Below are 17,931 nucleotides of genomic sequence, written 5' to 3'. Positions count from 1 at the left end.
AGTATAACAAATAAAATCGGACAGTAGGTAAACAATTTGTTTAACAAGCCTACATCTTAATATATATTTATATATTTCTAATATAATAATTCTCCTTATGACTAAATTAGACATAGTATATTTACTTTAAATATACTAACTTGTAAAATAAGTAGGTATATCTTATGCCCTAAACATCCGAATTTTTTTAATAATGCAAACTGAAATATATTCATTCATTCCACTGCTAATCGTCCCTAAATGAAATTGAAAATTATGTCTAAGAGTATTTTGAATATAATCATTTAAAAAGACAAATTTCGAATTTATGTGATTTTTTTCTCAAGTTTGTGTCATTCCATCTCATCAAAGGTCCTGTCTTCGTTATCAACATGAATAATGCACGTTACAGCCACTATGTCATATAGGATAAAGCGATTTCAATCACAAACCCTAATAATAGATACATACAATTGATACAATCACTGTGCTGCAGGAACCTTTGAAATAATGAATTGTATGAATCACAATACATAACAGTATTCTCGAGAGTCCAGCCCTTTCGTAAATAATTCGTCAGGCATCACACCTATTTCATGCAGTGCTTTCATATTTACCCTATTACACCTTAAATTTAAGATCTCTTTTCGTATCTTAAAGCTGACATGGTAGTACTTACAATAGAAATAAAATCTGCAATGGTTGGTAGTCTCCAGTGGATAATCCGTAAACTAACAATACGGTATCAGCACCTGTTTGACTGACTTGTCTCACACGTCACTCTATCTACCAGTAATTGTTTTTAAAATTGTCTATTTAATTATCTCTACCGCCTAAAACTATTGATATGAGTAGAAAAGTAAAATAAATTACGAAATTATTTTTAATTGTTTAAAGTTATATTTAATCCTTTGCATTATTAAGACAGTTTATTCTTAACGCAAATAATTTTATTATAAATAAAAGTACAAATATAACATCGTAACTACTGAAGTACAAGCGAGTTAGTATACAATACCTATAGTCTCTGTCGTTCGGTGCAATACATGCAATTGAAGAATTAATAAATATATATGATAGATATTAGTAAAAGAATAATGACTTGAAACTTTTAACTTAACTCTTGCAGTTAAGGACGTTCTACTGATGAAAGCACTAAGAAGAAAATAATAAATGATAACGCATAATAAATACCCATACACTTTTTACATTGTCATAATATCTACCTAAAATTAGGTGACAGTAAGCTGTATATAATGATACCTATGGCGGTCAAATAAAAAGAAAAATAACTGTTTTGCACCAAACAAAGGACGAGAAAATTAATGAAGCGAGTGTCCAAGAAATATCTCTTAGAAATAATCGGAGCGATGGTACTGCAACTGTCGCCGTCATAATAGTTTCATTGCCACCAATTCACTACCCGTAACTTCCGGATGTGTACAACTCTACTCTGTATGTAATAATGATGTCACGGTGGTCTCTAATACCCCATGTGAAAAGACTCGAGTAACTGTATTTGAATAGAGACCGATGTGATGGCTTTTTATATGTCCATATGCATTCAATTGTGACCGATTTGTCTGATAGATGCTGGGAAACTTATATTGTGAAAAAAAAAATTATTACTGACTACAAAAATAGTAAAGCCGTCATATTTAAAGTTACAGTTGAAATTAAAATTAGTGATTGTATTTGATTATATTAAACATTAAATGAATTACTGCTATTCTATTTTATTCTAATCTATTTTCATTGGTTTGAATTTAACTAAATATATATTGACGATCTCGGTGGTCTAGCGGTCCAACAAACCGCTTTACGGCAACAATTACGGGTTCAATTCCTTGCACGGCACAAATATTTGTATTCATGAGTATGATTGTTTGTATTGGTCTGGGTGTTTTCTGTTATGTATAATAGTATGTTATACAAACATGTATTTACGAAAAAAATCTTTTGTACTTGTACCAGTTATCTAGTACCCGGGACACAAACATTAGATAGCGCTATGTAAATTGTCCTGAGATTATTATTATTATATACAGTTTTTTTAATGTATTTAGGTCAAGTATCGTATAGATCCGATTTGTAATTGACATCTACATATGAAGAAATATAATTCTGGACAATTTTAAGTTCTTACAACCAGAGTATCTAACTATCAGGATTCATGAAAAATTAAATCTGTATAATTGAGCAAACTTGATGGCAACAGCAATGATTGCATGTGAACGTCATTATGAACAAGTGTCAAAACAAAACTTTCATATTAGGCGTCAGTATGACAAAGTAGTATTGACAACCAGACAGACACAAATAATCTTACAAATATTTGTCCCGTGTGAGAAATCGAAACTGCGACCATCGGCGGGTAAGGCGGTGGGTTAAACCGCTAGACCACCGACGCCATCAAACAACATTATGGCTTTACGTACCTTTTATAGTCTTAAATGTAGTAATTTAGTAGTCAGTGAAAGAACTAAATAACATTGTTAAAGATCGACTATAACGAAAAAACAGTATAAAAATGGACTAAATTGAAATTAATATTGAAATTAGACTCCAGAGTAAACCTAAGTTTCATAGTTTTAGGGCAGGTAGCAAGACCATTCTAACATCATCCATAAAAATTCCCGCAACTGTTTTGTGTGACAGATTAGTAGTCTATTATAACAATATACATTTTCGTAGTAACTTGCTTACCGAAAGCAAAATGTGGGGCAATAAAATCTGATAGTTTTGACTCGTGTCCGCCGTCACCATAAACTTAATACTTTAATGAATTTCCTTATCTGAACGCTATTGTTATTTATTAGACAAAGATGCCCGCATACCCTGCTGAATGCATATAATAATGAAACACTTCTTAAAATACATTGTTAGTAGTTGTAAATTGTCATATTTATTTCGGGGACAATAAATATATAGTAGATAAACATTTGAGATGTTAACGGAAGCCGCTGTTTGCAAAAATTAGATCCCATTCTATTGGCTCTAGAATCTAAAACTTTGTTACTAGATGCTTTTGTACCTAATGTATATAAGAAACCCGTGAATGCTAGAATACATTCATTTTTTAAATTTTTATCTGAACTATGGATAAGTAATAAACGCAACGCATAAGTGATGACTATTTATGTATGTTTTAAGGTAGCAATATTATAATGAAACTCAAGTAATTTGCCTATCTACTACCAATTATATTAATGAAACGTATAGCAGATACATTTTAATAAATGTAGACTTCATAGTTTTCTAATGAACCAGTTATCTATTACTTGTACTGTCTTGTACGTCGCAAAAGAAATGACGAGGTATGACGTTTTGCCTTGACCGTTATTTCGAATTTCGTTTCGTCGTTCGAAAATTTCGTTTGAAATTACAATACAATCCTTTTCTTCAATCTATTCAATTTGCAGTCTCACTAAATTGCTAAATAGTAAAGAGACAATGCTATGAATATTTGCATATTGACAGTTTCTACGTTAAACCGAACAAAAGAGTTTTGCAAAACTGCACAGCACGAGCTTTGACAATACGCAATGTTGATGTTGATGTAAATTCAGTTAAAGTTTATAAACATATAATATATGATATGCTGCCAGCATATAGTCATCTCGTTAAATCAAATCGTTACACCTATGTCTTGTATTACGCTAGTAGTATTTGTATGATACCTACCTACCTAGATACCTACTAACACTCAAAGGTTTGCAGTTACATTGGATTTGGATAATCCGGATTTACAGTTAGTACTGCAATAATAATAATATTCGGTGATAGTTTACCGAATTTCGTAATTCGCTTATCCTGATCAAAACTGTACCTAATACAAAACAGCCTAATTTGTAGTTACGTCAAAAACGTAGTAAAGGCACGAGTAGAGTTTATGATCATTATTTTGAATAAACATATCGAATGTAGAGAAATCAGGTAGACACTTGTCTGTATCTGTCTATATTTTATAAGTAAAATCTTAAATGTCATCTTAATAAAAATATAACACCAATACTTTTATGTCCAAAAGTATCTTTGGACATTAAAGTTAGACTATATTTTTATATCTATTTATAAACTTTTTTTACTAAGAAAATGTAGATAGAGTACATTATAAATTAATTATATCTCATAATTCAAACTAAAATAATCCATCATCAATATACAAAAAGTTAACGGGGTAGCGTCATTCGTCCTTGTATTCCGTTATTTCGGGGTAGCGTTTCCCCTCCTCTGCCCCTAACAAGCTCCGCCCCTTGACAACTATGGGTCGCTTGGGCATACAGATAGACATTCATAGACAGTCCTTCGAGCTTTATAGTGGTATCAATTAAAGAGTAACTTTTACATATTTATTACAACATTCAAAATGTCACTGTGGACGCCATATGTGCAAGAATATGCTTTGGATTTAAGCAACAAAATAACGAAGAATGAACAAGACATTCCTGCAGCCCTTGAAAGTCCTCCGTTAGGCGCTACATCGCCTACTTATTTAAATTTTGAGTACAGGCAGTGTGCTATTTCACAAGTGCAGCAGTGTATTCCAATAAACCAGTGTGTACCAGTAAACCAGATTTCACCATATTATGTGAGCTATACGCATACGCCGCCTCTGTATAAATGCGACGAAATACCACCAAACGCTGCACTATCACCACCAGAATCCGTGGAATTATATGATGCAGAGTCATTGTGTAACGACGCAGAATATTTGGAATTTGAAAAAGACGCCCTAAGAGTGATGGCTGAAAAAAATGGAGGAACACTATTAGGACATAATCCAAAAATGCGAAGAGCTATTCAAACAAATGAAGCGGCGGATGACACATATAGAAAACAGCGCCAAAGAAACAATTTCGCTGCGAAACAGAGTAGAGATAGAAGGAAAATGCGAGAAGTTCGTTTGTCGTTACAAACTACATATTTAAAAAAGAAAGTTGCAGAACTGAAAGCGTTGTTGGCTGCTGATGTTTGCAGCCGTTGCAGAAGCCGATTCCATACGTGCTAATATTTCAATATTACACTCGTAGCATTGCCGACACATTTACATGCATCTAATAGCCAAATCCGGCAAGGTTTGTAAATAATGTGATATTTTGTGAACAGTGTATACATTGCAGCTGATATCATAAATAAAAATAGTACATAGCAATATTTATAAGTTGTATAAGCTTCAGAGGAATTATAATTATAATTGTATTATTCATTTTGTAGTTCTAGGTATAAGGTTTTCAATTATGTAGCCATTTTAGGTAAAGTAATATGTATTAAATAGATTAAATAATGTATAATGTTTACTTTTGTATTTTTATGCTTGTAAATAATTTAAATTTGTATATATTTGGACATCTGTTTTATTTTTAATTATATTATGTGCAATAAATTTACCAATTGTAAGAGATTAAAAATGTGTGAAAAATAAATAAAACTAGCACATGATATACCTAACATTGACTATTTTTGTTTCATTACACCTTGGGTAACATAGGTATATGTTCATATGTTATACCTAATTGTGGATCACATGTAATTTTAATAATAATATTAGGTAGATATTTGTCGATTCCATTCTGAGATTTATGAATAATTAGTATAAAATTCTTTCTACTCTAAAAAATTGTAAATATGTAGTAATATTAAAAAATGGTAAGTTAATACTTTGTAATTGAATAAATAAAAAAATTCTTGAAAGGTTTTAAAAACCATTATCCTGATTAGCTATAGAATAATCAGTAAGTGACGTACTTACATATAGGTAAGTTGTAGGTATTGTACGCAAGGCGGGCGGGTGCCGCGGTAAAATCAACATATTTTAAATACCTATAGGAAATACTAAGTTCATTATTTTTAAAATAAGTATTCACGCCATTTTAAAGAATCATAGTTAAAAAAAGCATAAAACATTTCAATTTTTATGATGAAAGGTATAAAGCTGTTTTTGGACTAATCTGGAATGGAACAAGCTGACGACCCAGTAAGGTTGCCTGTATAACAACGTATCGTCATGTCATGTAACGATTGTGGTAATCAACCCTGATGCATTGTCACTGAGGTGCCATGACCGTACTCTGTGATAAGATAACCACTGCTATATTATATGTCACTGCTATATTATAACCTTTTAATTACACAGTAACAGCGTACAAAGCTACTTGGCCGCAAAAATTGGTCACACGGAAGTACCAACGCTGTAGACTTCATACAAAGGCTACTATAAATCGATATATACACACATATACCATATTTGTTGTATATTTAAGTGTACTAATACTTACAGGCCATGCAGCTGCTCCTAAGTCTCCAAACAAACTCATTTATGTAATAATACTATTAGAGACTATATTGCAACGTCAGCATATTAGTGGTATAGAATAACATTTGTTAGGGACAGTTACGTCGCGCGCCACCACCTACAAAAACCCTTCCGCGTGAACCGAGATTATGTCCGAGAGGGATTTGAAATTTTGGAAAGAACGACAAAAAATACTGTAACGTAATACTGTGGTTGCAGGCCATACAGTTATTTAGAGGCTGTCACTTATACCTATATATATGATTTAAAGCTTCATGCTCATTATCGATATTAAACCTTATTGAGCTTTATTAACTCTATTACTTTGACGACCTCGGTGGTCTAGCGGTTTAGGACACCGCTATACGACCATTTGTATTCATGAAGTAAGTATGATTGTTTGTATCGGTCTGTGTGTTTTCTATGTATAATATGTATGTATTTACAAAAAAAATATCTATGTATATGTATCAGTTATCTAGTACCCATAACACAAGCTTTAACTAGCTTAACTTGGGTCTAGATGGTGCTGTGTGAATTGTCTTGAGATTATTATTAGTGGTAGTAATTATAATAGTTATTATTATTACTACCACTTTCGGTATATCCCGTACATAAATTATATAAATGAAATTAGTTTTTATTGTATTATATACCTAATAATTTCTTTTAATATAGTTTAAGGAATAAGTAATCCTGGCGCCAATCCCATCAAATCCCAATCAAATATAGTATATTATTTTCTTTTGTATATTGAATTCTGAATGTAATACTATAAGTTTCCTCGCATATATTTAACTTTTATTAATTATTACATCTATAATTTATAAATTAGAATTTAAATTTGAGTTTTGCACTCCACACATTGTCGAGTACAAGAAAGGTTAAAATGAGAGGTACATAGAACTCTGGCCAACGCAACTATACCGTAATCACGTATCCAAATTCGATGGCCATTTCACATTTCATATCATTGATAATTATCCCACAAGATAAATCTGGACATACAACAAATCTTCCACTGTTCTTTCTCTAAGTTTCTTTTTCTAAGACAAGTACAATTATGCATTAATGAAGCAGCGAGCCTATCTATTAGAAAGTGGTTACTGTCCCCTGTATTAGACAGATACAGCATCACGAAAATCTCACTCTCCATAGGTTTATCATACCACTATCTGTTGTATGAACACAGAGCTGTACGTATACCTAATTGTAAAAGGTTTTATGAACTCTTTGACATGTGAAAAATAATATGAAGACATTAAAAAACTTTACCGGTATGTAATGAGTTTCTATGTTAAGAATATCCTGTAAAATTTCCCACTTCAACACTACTACCAACAGAATTTGAACTCATATAAAATTATATCTGGGTGGAGTGTAATCAAAGAAAGACTATTACTAGATTAAACTTAACTCTTCCATTGCATGACACGCGGAGTAAATCATAAGTAGGTACTCTAATGAGAACATATAAATACCGTAACTTAATTGATAGATATCATATGCTATATTTGTAACAAACAGTGAACATAAACAATATATATTGGAAAACATGTTTAATGACATAATTAGTATAATATTAATACCTATGTGTATTGAAATATACTAACAATATCTATATAGAACGATATATGTAGTAAGTACAAATACAAAAAACGCAACCCGTAAATTGCGATTGTGGTTGTAGGTTTCCATTCACACAATAGGTAGGTAGCAATACCATAATCAACCAACTGATAAAGTTATGTTATTTTGTGTTATAAATGTTATTTAAACACAAATATGATTTACGATATTTCCTAGAACAGACAATGCGCCCGTGGCTGCAACTCTTGCCCATTGTCACCCAGTGTAGCACTTTCTATTAAATATTCCTTTGTAATAAGAGACACAAAGAAAAAATATCTTGAATCTGTGTGTCCGTCATCTGGGGACAATGCCCACTATTAGCGGATTATAACTCGCAAAAAGAGCAGGTACTGTTGCTTTGTCCACCTCGCAAGCCATAAGCGATTGTCATGACACATAGAATTCATAAGGTAGTATGGCATGCAATAAATATATCACATATTTAGTAATATTCATTACATTAACTTCTATACTTATATTTTTTGTGCGCAATAAAGAGTTTTTATTATTATTATTATTAAAATAATTTCAGTAATTTAATATAAAATTAAGTTGTATATTGAGGAATGAAATTCAAAAATATTAAATTTAAATGTTTCGTTTATTAAAGTTACTTCTATTATGTAATATTATGTTATCTATGCTTCTATTAATTAGAAATATGTGGTCAAATCGGTTGAAAAAACCATTGCAGTAAAGACAATATAGACGCATTGTATAACTGTTTGAAAGCAAAAAATATTTTACTGTAATTTAATTATATTACATATTATATAATTAATGTAAATACAGTTAATGTAAATAAATTAACGCCAGCACCTCATACTTAAACCACAGTCAAAGCTTGCATTTTGTCAGATGCAAACTTGTAACTATCCCAAGGGACTGGACTTCTTCGGTAATACCAGTACCTTCTAGTGGTCAACCATTACGCAGAATACAGGCAAAATGCATAAACGTGATATTTCTCAAATATTGAAATGAGTTGAAATCTGCATTGCGTTTGTTGTTTTAGACTAGCACCTGCACGCAGTTTCGTTTACATTGGATTCAGTAATCTCTATCCCATTAAGACCCTTTAGGTTTGCCGTTTGTCAAAGGAGAATATAGAATATCAAACATATCACTACGGGATAGAGTTGGTTCATAAGTTATCTCATCTAAAATACTTTAAAACGATCCCTACGTATGGCACAATGAAACAAACAAAAAACTTAAGTAAAAATTATACATGCCTATTTTACCTACCAATTCTAAATACCAATTTTACCCGTGGTAGACTGTAAATCTGCTTGAGTGAGATATGTAAGTCTGAGGGTATCTACCTCCATATTTCCGCCACCAAGCAGCTTGCTTTCTTAAGCTGTGTTTCGGTTGTAGAGTGCGATTAGGCAGTCCGATTAAAATATAACATGGTATTTTAGTCGTATAATAGAGTCATGAGTACTATCACGGGTGTCATCATGGTAATGAGATGTCTGTTCATATATATATATATAGACGACGGTTACCACTCATAATTAGATATAAGTGGTAACCGTGGTTATATTAGATAATTATAATTAGATATTTACTATTCCTAATTAAGTAAATTCAGTAAACAATGGTATGCATAGTCATGCCTGTTACAGATAGATATAGGTAGATTTATATACTGGTCAATTACAATTATGTGCTTACATATTATAGTATAATATTCTAAAAACATTAATTAGTTATTGCTTGTTGGTATACCTACAGTTAGTATATATAAAGGGCCTGACCTAAACTGCCCTAAATTCAGAGCCGATTTCGAAGCTGTGGTGAGTAGCTCCCTATATATCGTCCTAGTTTACCTCGTGGGTAGCGAATATATTTTTATTATTATTCCCTCTGCCACTGAAATCGTTCAACGACCTAGGGAACTATATCGCCCCGTGCACCTATAGCATATTTCTTCCAGGCTTTTATGGCCATTTTGTTATTATTACAGTTTGCTTAGAGTTAATATTGGTAGGTACTGACACAAATTACACACACAAAACTAACAATACAAATTGGTAATAATAATAAAATTAAACTTTAATTAAAATAGATATTTAAAGAAAAGTAAAAATCACGGCTACACAATTCCATTGGAATTGAATTGATTTCATTCAATCGGGTATGAGCACAGTAGTTAAAATGTAATATACCACTGCTGCTAACACTGCTATAAGACAAGCAGATTGCCTAACCATCAATGCCTCTGGACGCCGTGCCCATAGAATAGGTACCTACTGTACTTACCCGCAGCTATTACATTATTTGAAATTACTAAATATTGTGTTAAATAATTTTATTTATGGTTTATATACCTACCTAATAAATGTATTAACACCTAAAAGTATTTTTAATTCTTTATCAAATTTCAATTACATAACTACCGTAAATAACCTGTACCTACCCCGTAGAGTATGCAAATTTGAAAAATCCTAATCATAAAGTAATGTAAGTAACTATGTGTGACATTTTGAAATACAAACGTATTTATAAAAGGCGGGTTCATAATAAGCGGTGGGAGCGGTCACAGTGACACAAAGGAATATACCTTTCTAAAGAGGTAGGCGGCATGGCACGTGCTTTAGAACACGAATATATTCTTTTATACTGGAAAGAATGTTCTAGTTTGTGAGTATAGAACTGAAAATATGGTCTTTTTAAAATTAAAGGCTGACAAAATATGCACTATACACTATGAGTAAATATTATTAATTGGCTTAGAATAAATGCAATATTAGGAACATTTTACCCTGAATCTTCCTAAAATAATAGCCAAGATATTTTCTAAACAAACAAAAATAAAAAACCTTGGACAATTCACACCGTGAGACTAGATGACGCTCATCTAGTCTCACAGTAAGCAGAGCTTGTGTTATGGGTACTAGATAACTGATATAAATATTTAGTTATTTAGTTCTTTTTTTGTAAATACAAACTTAGTATACATAGAAACACCCAGTCCGATACATATAATCATGCTCGAGACACACTGTATCTTAATATTAAATTTCATTAAGATTAATTTTAGCCGTTTAGTCGTGCAAATATAACAAACGGACACATATACACAATTTCTAATCTTAATAACATTATAAACACGAAAGTGTTTGTGTATGAATGAATGGATGTTTGTTACTCTTTCGTTCTTTCGTTCGTAATGTGATGCAGAATACAATATTACGTTTAGAGACGACCTTTTACAGCGCCTATTTTAAGTTATCATGAATTTATTTGATTTTGCATAGATTTATTTACTTCTTTATAAAAAGAAATACACATAGAAACTAAACAGTCAGTGTATGGGTTCAATTTTTAAGCTAAGCTTCACTTACTCTTCTTTTTACTGCAAACGTTACAAATTTAAAATGCTTCTCATTTTTTCCTATAAGTAGACAGCTTTAAATATAAGAATATAGTAATAAATTTAAAAAAATTACTTATGTACTTTGTTTTGGTTAGGCTCTGTAATATTATCTTATCTGTGGTTAGGAGAACGCATATAAAGTAATTCTCGTGATCTAAATACGAGTACAAATCAGCGTTCTTTGAATGTGTAGCCTTATTGGATATAACATCAAAGATCCAGACTTATACCTATTATACCGATGTAGGTACAGATAGTATGCATTAAAAATTATTACAATTGCCATAACTGAATAAAAATACCACGCTTCAGTTACAATTAAGAATAACTTAAGCTGTTCTAAAAGTTGCGGCTTGTTTTTTAGAGAAAAAATACAAAATGTAAAGGCTTGTCATAGTTCGTAGTATTTTGCATATAATAGGAGCATTAAAATGAGGCAATAAAACTACTGACACAAGTCACTATTCATTCGTCAACGTGAGTGGTTTAATTGTCGTACCTACTAGAAACATTGTGGGGCCATAAAGAACTTGAATAAGCCTTTTTTCATCTGGATCCTATTGTCACAAATATACCCGCATACTGACTAATAATACTATTTTGCATATACTCGCAAACTTACTATCATTGGCTTTTAAAAGTGATATTAAATTAAAAATGAAAATTGGGTTTGGTGTATTAAAATTACCTACCAGAGAACAAATATTAGTGCCTATTACTTTTGGTAGTACCAACATAACATGCATTATTATCGCAGTTATAAAACTTTATGTTTTTAAATAGAAAATTAATAATTTTAAGTAGGTAACTCCCGATCCAAATGCAATAATATTTAACCCTGGACAATTCTCACACAGCTTTATCTAGTCCTACGGTAAGCAGAACTTGTGTTATGAGTAAGTACTAGATAACTGATATAAATAGTTACTTTTTGTATATATACCGTGCGAAGAATCGAACCAGCGACCATTGTAAAAACGATGTTCTAAACCGTTAGACCACCGAGACCGTCCAATTCTGATAAATTGTACCTAAGAACTGTCTCGATCACATCAACTTTCACATAGAAATTCTAATTAATATCAGTCCATTCAGTTCCATTCCAGTCCATCAGTCCAATCCATGCATGTTTATCTGTATTGTAGGGTAGGAATAATAAAAAAAATTATAAAAGATAATAATAATAATTTAAAAAGTAATAATTAATAGTAATTGATTAAGATTATAATTTATTTATTATTTACTCTTCCAATCCGCAGTGATCGCTTTACTATACGCCCAACATGCAGTATTTCGCAGACAGTCAATACCATATGTATTTTTAAAATAAATCATGTAAGTCTCGTTATTTACTTTACACGATTAAAAATGACCTAAATATATACCTACCCAATAGATTACTTTTTAATATCCCTAAAAACTGTATGAAATGTCCTTTAACCTGGCCAAATTAAAATATTTATGATTTTAATAGAAAAAAAATTACTAAAGCATTTAGTCAATAGCTACAGAGTAAAAACTAAAAAATATATTAAATATATTTTTAAATTTATGTATAAAGTAAGCAAGCTTAAGTTTATAAACTTTAGGAAGAAGTTGCAACAAACATATATGTACTTATTTCATAAAATGCAATTCTAAGAACCAAAATAATGTAATATGACATGCAAAATTTTAGCTATTGTTCCTCTATTGTCATTTACTTATACAATCCTTTTGGGCAGTGTAGCAGCCACCGACCTCTTAATTACGAGTAGGTACCTACTCATTGTTGCGTTATCAGGGATGAATTTTACTCCCACCTATACTAGGTATATACTGTCTCTTATATCAAAAAGTCAGGATCATTCACTTGTAAGAAGTGCTTGTGACAACATCATATTTGCGTAAAAGAAAATAAACCAAACATGTCTATCTGGAAACCATATTGTGAAGACGATACTTTGGATGTATCCAGTGTATCAGACATTAAACCAGAAATAAAATCTTCGACAAACAGTCCGTCCGTACATGTCGCTGAAGATGTTCGCTATGAATATCCTGTTGGACAATCCAGTTATTACCAGTATTGGTACCAATATCCACAGCAATACTATTATCCACAGCCGTACTACGACCCCAACTCCGCTGCAGTATCTCTACATCATGTTCAACCAGAGGCTTCCTCATCATCGGACTCATCAGTATTATGCAATTCAAGACGACTAAGTGTAGATGATGATGAGCTATCTGATGACCCTTCCTACCAAGAATTCGAGCAAAATGCCCTACGAGTTATGACTGAGAAAAATGGCGGAGTTTTATTAGGTGATTATCCGCGAATGCGTCGTGCTGTAATTACTACCAGTAAAGATGCAGCCGAAGATGGATACAAGCAAAGGAGGCTAAAAAATAATATAGCTGCTAAGCAGAGCAGAGATCGGAGGAAAATGAGAGAAATCCATCTCGGGTTGAAAGCAAATTATTTGAAGAAAGAACTAGCACGCCTCCAAGCACAACTTGCTACAAAACTATGTGGTCATTGTAGTAGACTCTAATGGTGCGTGGTTTATATTTAAATATAAGTTTTTTATATCCTGCAGGATAAACAAAACTTATGTTTTTAATAAGTACATGACGATGATTTAGTTCCCAATTGTAAAATATTTGGAACCGATTATGAATTCGACAAAATTTGCCAGTTCTTTTTTCTTATCAATACACTTTTTCGTATTGGTTCATATGAATTTTTGTACCAATTTTCACTAGGTATTTTATGGCACAAAATATTCATATTCTCTTTTATAAAAAGTAAGTTAAGCGAGCCTGTACTGTCTTTGTGAAATTGACAATTATGTATTTTATACTTGATATAAACCCAGTGTTATAAATTGTATTAAGTTAGTAATCATGAATTGTATATTCAATTAATATTAAGTATAATAGAAATGCATATTGGTAAAGTACCTTAGATGTGTAAGTATTTAAACATTTCACAAACAAAACAAACTCATAATCAATTAAAATGCAAACCAAACTTTAAAAAGTGCAAACCTATTGTAAATTTTACAAATAAAAAGTAATATAGGCTCTTAGATTATAAGTTGTAGTAATAAGTATTGCTCAAGAAAATGTTTTTTACCTTTTCTTCTATTTCTCATCCATCATGTACATATTTTGTGCGTGCAATAAAATATAAATATTAAGAAATATTTTTTTTTATTTATTTGGACTCTCCATTATTAGGAACTAATTTTAGTTATATTTGGAAAGGAAAAAGATATATCTTCACGACAAATTTCATCAAAATTCGTTCAGCCATTTTGTCTTGAAAAGTAAACACATCTACATACAATCAGACACGTTTTATGCACAGTTCTATTGTTGATAAGTACTTTCCTGAAACTAATTTTAATTTTTTATTTTACCAATATACTTAGACAAACTTTATAGACTAAATACACATTCTACCCAATTTTTATAATTACCCTCTTATTTTTATATACCTACTTTTATGTAGGTATATAAGGATAAGAGGTATATAAGTAAAAAACTGCTAAAGTAGATCTAATACATTACACATGTATTCTAATACATTACTCTTCATTGAGCAGTTAGCTATTGAAGGATTTTTCTTCTTATTTTTAGATTTTCTGTTCATTTTAAAGGTATAGAGAGATATTACAATGCGATACACTTGTATTATTATACACTTATACTTATATATCCATCAGTTTATTTGTGATGCCTATTTTAGGGCTATCACAAATAACCTGATGACCAATCTGATGGTAAGTGGTAACAGTAGCCTTATATATAAATATATGAATAATGTTACAGACACCGAGTCATAGTGTGGCCCCCGTGTTACCCCTCATGCGTTGCTATTCTAGAAGACTTAAGATATCATGCCTCTTATCCCGAAATTTCGCTGCATTTCCTTATCTCTCAATCAAAACACAGCATACAAAACAAAGTATTTAGTAGCAGAAATAGGTGAGTTTGAGGTGGACTACGCAGACTACTTATTACAAAATCTGTATCGGTCAAAGTTAGTGTTGATTAGATAGTACTCCTTATAATACAAGCTGACAATGTAAGCTGGTTCACGATTGTAATATTTAAGTTTGTTTTTGTCATTCTTCACCCAAAATAGGTTCATACGATTCATCTTATTTCTCATCCCATATACTAAGGAAATATGTAATGTAATATACCCTAATTAATTTAACATATTTTTTTATTTTACACAGAAAATATATAGATATATTTATACTCTCTCTCACCATTATATGCAGGTAACACAATAAATTGCGGCAAGGCATAAAGGCTTCTATTATAATTTCGTAATGCAGTCAGCATTTTGTGCCTTGCAAGGCATGTGTTAAGTATATATACCTACCAACTCCTTATCAGTTACCTAGTTATCAAATAATAACAATAGGTATGTGTGTTCAAAAGTTTTTGTTGGACAATATGTTGCAACTATTACGACTTCCTCCGCCCATAGATATGTGTTATGTGCAAAATCTTGTTGTCGTTCTTACATATAGAATCATTCAATTTAATATAATCCTACACAATATTTTGATACACCTTTTTGAATAATTTTAATTAATAGGCAAGCGAAAGTGACTTATATCTATGTAGGTTAATATGTGTAATTATTTCACTAACTTAACTTTTCAAGTAATAATAATAATAGTGTATTATTATTATTACTACGTGAAAGTTAAGTTACCGATCATAATGAAATTTATAGACATTTTGATATAAAGGCTGGGCTACTCTTAATCCAATCGATTATGGTCACATAGTCGATGTAACTGGGAGAAGTTAGTAATTAAATAAAACTAATGTTAAGGCTATTGTTTGCTGAAGAAATATAACAATGTTTAATGTTTAAAAAATATTTTGAATGTTTTGTACACTGATTTTAGTAATAACGCCACGGAATGTTCGAGAAGTGCAAAATTTATATAAAATAAATATGTGTTCTGTGCCTGACTTTCCAAATTTGAATTATTATAATTTTATTTTTAAATATATTAAATGGCTATTTGCGATCGCAGCTATGATACTATATATTTTTTTAAATATTTATTTTATTGTTACAGTGGTGTTATTCCCTAAAGACAACAAAAAGGTATTTAGGTATCTACTGGAAACAAATAAGATCATTATCTAATTACATTGTTATCCAGAAATATAATCCATACAAATCAATAATATTCTATTAGTTAATGATTTTATTGACAACAAACTTGGATAGATACTACCTGCACATATATTGATATGTCATTGTAGTACCTATGTATAGGTAAATATTTTCTGATAGTGCATAGAAAGCGATTGGTGTTGTCCCCATAGAAACGAAATTTACCTACTGTTCAGGACATATATGATTGTATAGAATCGAACAGAGTGTACATTGTATACGTACATTTCGACGATAGAGGATAGAAAGAAAAGAAGACATATGATCGAATTTACGCAAATTAAAGATGAGACTGATAGAATTATTGGAAATAAGATTTTGTTAATTCGGCTAATACACATGGTAGCCGAACAATTAATCAGTTGTTGTGAAATTATTAATCCGGGTCAATTTCTCTTAATACTTACCTGCTGAACATATTGTAACTCTGATTATAATGTCTTACATAGGCCAGTACTTTTATATTTCTGTAAATCATATAGGTAAGGTCAAATAAATTTTATAATAGAAGTAAAAAATGAAAAATTACTTGTAAATTGGAAAATTAAACGTCAAAGATTAAAAAAAATACTTGATTATTAGTAACATTAATCAACAATACCATAGCTTTAGTATTATTTCTCCTAGAGCAGCTATCACAACAAGTGGGAACCAAGAAGGAAGAAATTCGGCCACTTATCTTTTTATCTTACTATTTACGTACACAACAACAATAAATACAGAAAAAATAAACCCGTCATACCTATCATTTTTTTTTATATACTACTATGGTGGCAATCAAGCATACGGCCCATCTGATGGTAAATGGTTACCGTAGCCTATGAACGCCTGAAACACCAGGGGTATCACTTGCGCGTTGCCGACCCTTAAGAAACCTTAATATACCCTTCTTGAAAAAGTCTCATGCTGTAGTCTCATGGGAAAACCTCGGTAGGAAGTTCATTCCAGAATCTAAGTGTACGCCTTCTGAAACCGCACTGTTCGGGACCACTTAGGTTCCAGTGTGTGGGGATGAATTCCCTGTTGATGGCGAGCGGTGCGGTGGTAAAAGGTGGCTGTCGGCATCATGTCGAACAATTCCTCAGAACACAGTCCGTTGTATAATCGGTAGAACACACAAAGCGAAGCGAAGTCTCGCCTCAAGCTGAGTGGCTCGATACCGCGAGAGAGATTGGGATCATCGACAATTCTCATAGCACGTCTCTGATCCGAGTCAAAAGGACCGAGCTGGTATCCAGGTGCTCCTGCCCAAAGATGAGAGCAGTACTCCATGTGCGGCCGAACCTGTGACTTATATAAGAGAAGTCTCTGGTCCGCATTGAAGTACCGCTTCGCTCTATTGAGCACACCGAGCTTCTTGGATGCCAGCTTTACCTTTTCTTCCAAGTGACTGCGGAACTCAACAGTACTAGAGATGTCGACACCGAGAATCCCAACACTGCA

The 17,931-nt window shown here is 31.8% G+C and overlaps 2 protein-coding genes across 2 annotated transcripts; both read left to right on the top strand.

Annotated features, from left to right (window-relative positions):
- Nucleotides 1–4,153: 4,153 nt before the first annotated feature.
- LOC131840926 (hepatic leukemia factor-like) lies at nucleotides 4,154–4,990 on the top strand. Its single transcript, XM_059189140.1, has one exon. It carries the CDS (start codon nucleotides 4,349–4,351, stop codon nucleotides 4,988–4,990), a length of 642 nt encoding a protein of 213 aa, XP_059045123.1. The 5' UTR covers nucleotides 4,154–4,348.
- Nucleotides 4,991–13,198: 8,208 nt separating this feature from the next.
- LOC131840925 (transcription factor VBP-like) lies at nucleotides 13,199–13,828 on the top strand. Its single transcript, XM_059189139.1, has one exon. The coding sequence runs from the start codon at nucleotides 13,199–13,201 to the stop codon at nucleotides 13,826–13,828; it is 630 nt and encodes a 209-aa protein (XP_059045122.1).
- Nucleotides 13,829–17,931: the final 4,103 nt, after the last annotated feature.

The sequence above is a fragment of the Achroia grisella genome, unplaced genomic scaffold (assembly GCF_030625045.1).
Source record: "Achroia grisella isolate CSIRO2021 unplaced genomic scaffold, CSIRO_AGI_Agris_v1 utg152, whole genome shotgun sequence".
NCBI lineage: Eukaryota > Metazoa > Arthropoda > Insecta > Lepidoptera > Pyralidae > Achroia > Achroia grisella.
This window is presented reverse-complemented; position numbering and strand designations above follow the sequence as displayed.

Excerpts from the sequence above, each read along its gene's own strand:
- LOC131840926 (XM_059189140.1), top strand. The coding sequence starts at position 4,349 with ATGTCACTGTGGACGCCATATGTGCAAGAATATGCTTTGGATTTAAGC.
- LOC131840925 (XM_059189139.1), top strand. The coding sequence starts at position 13,199 with ATGTCTATCTGGAAACCATATTGTGAAGACGATACTTTGGATGTATCC.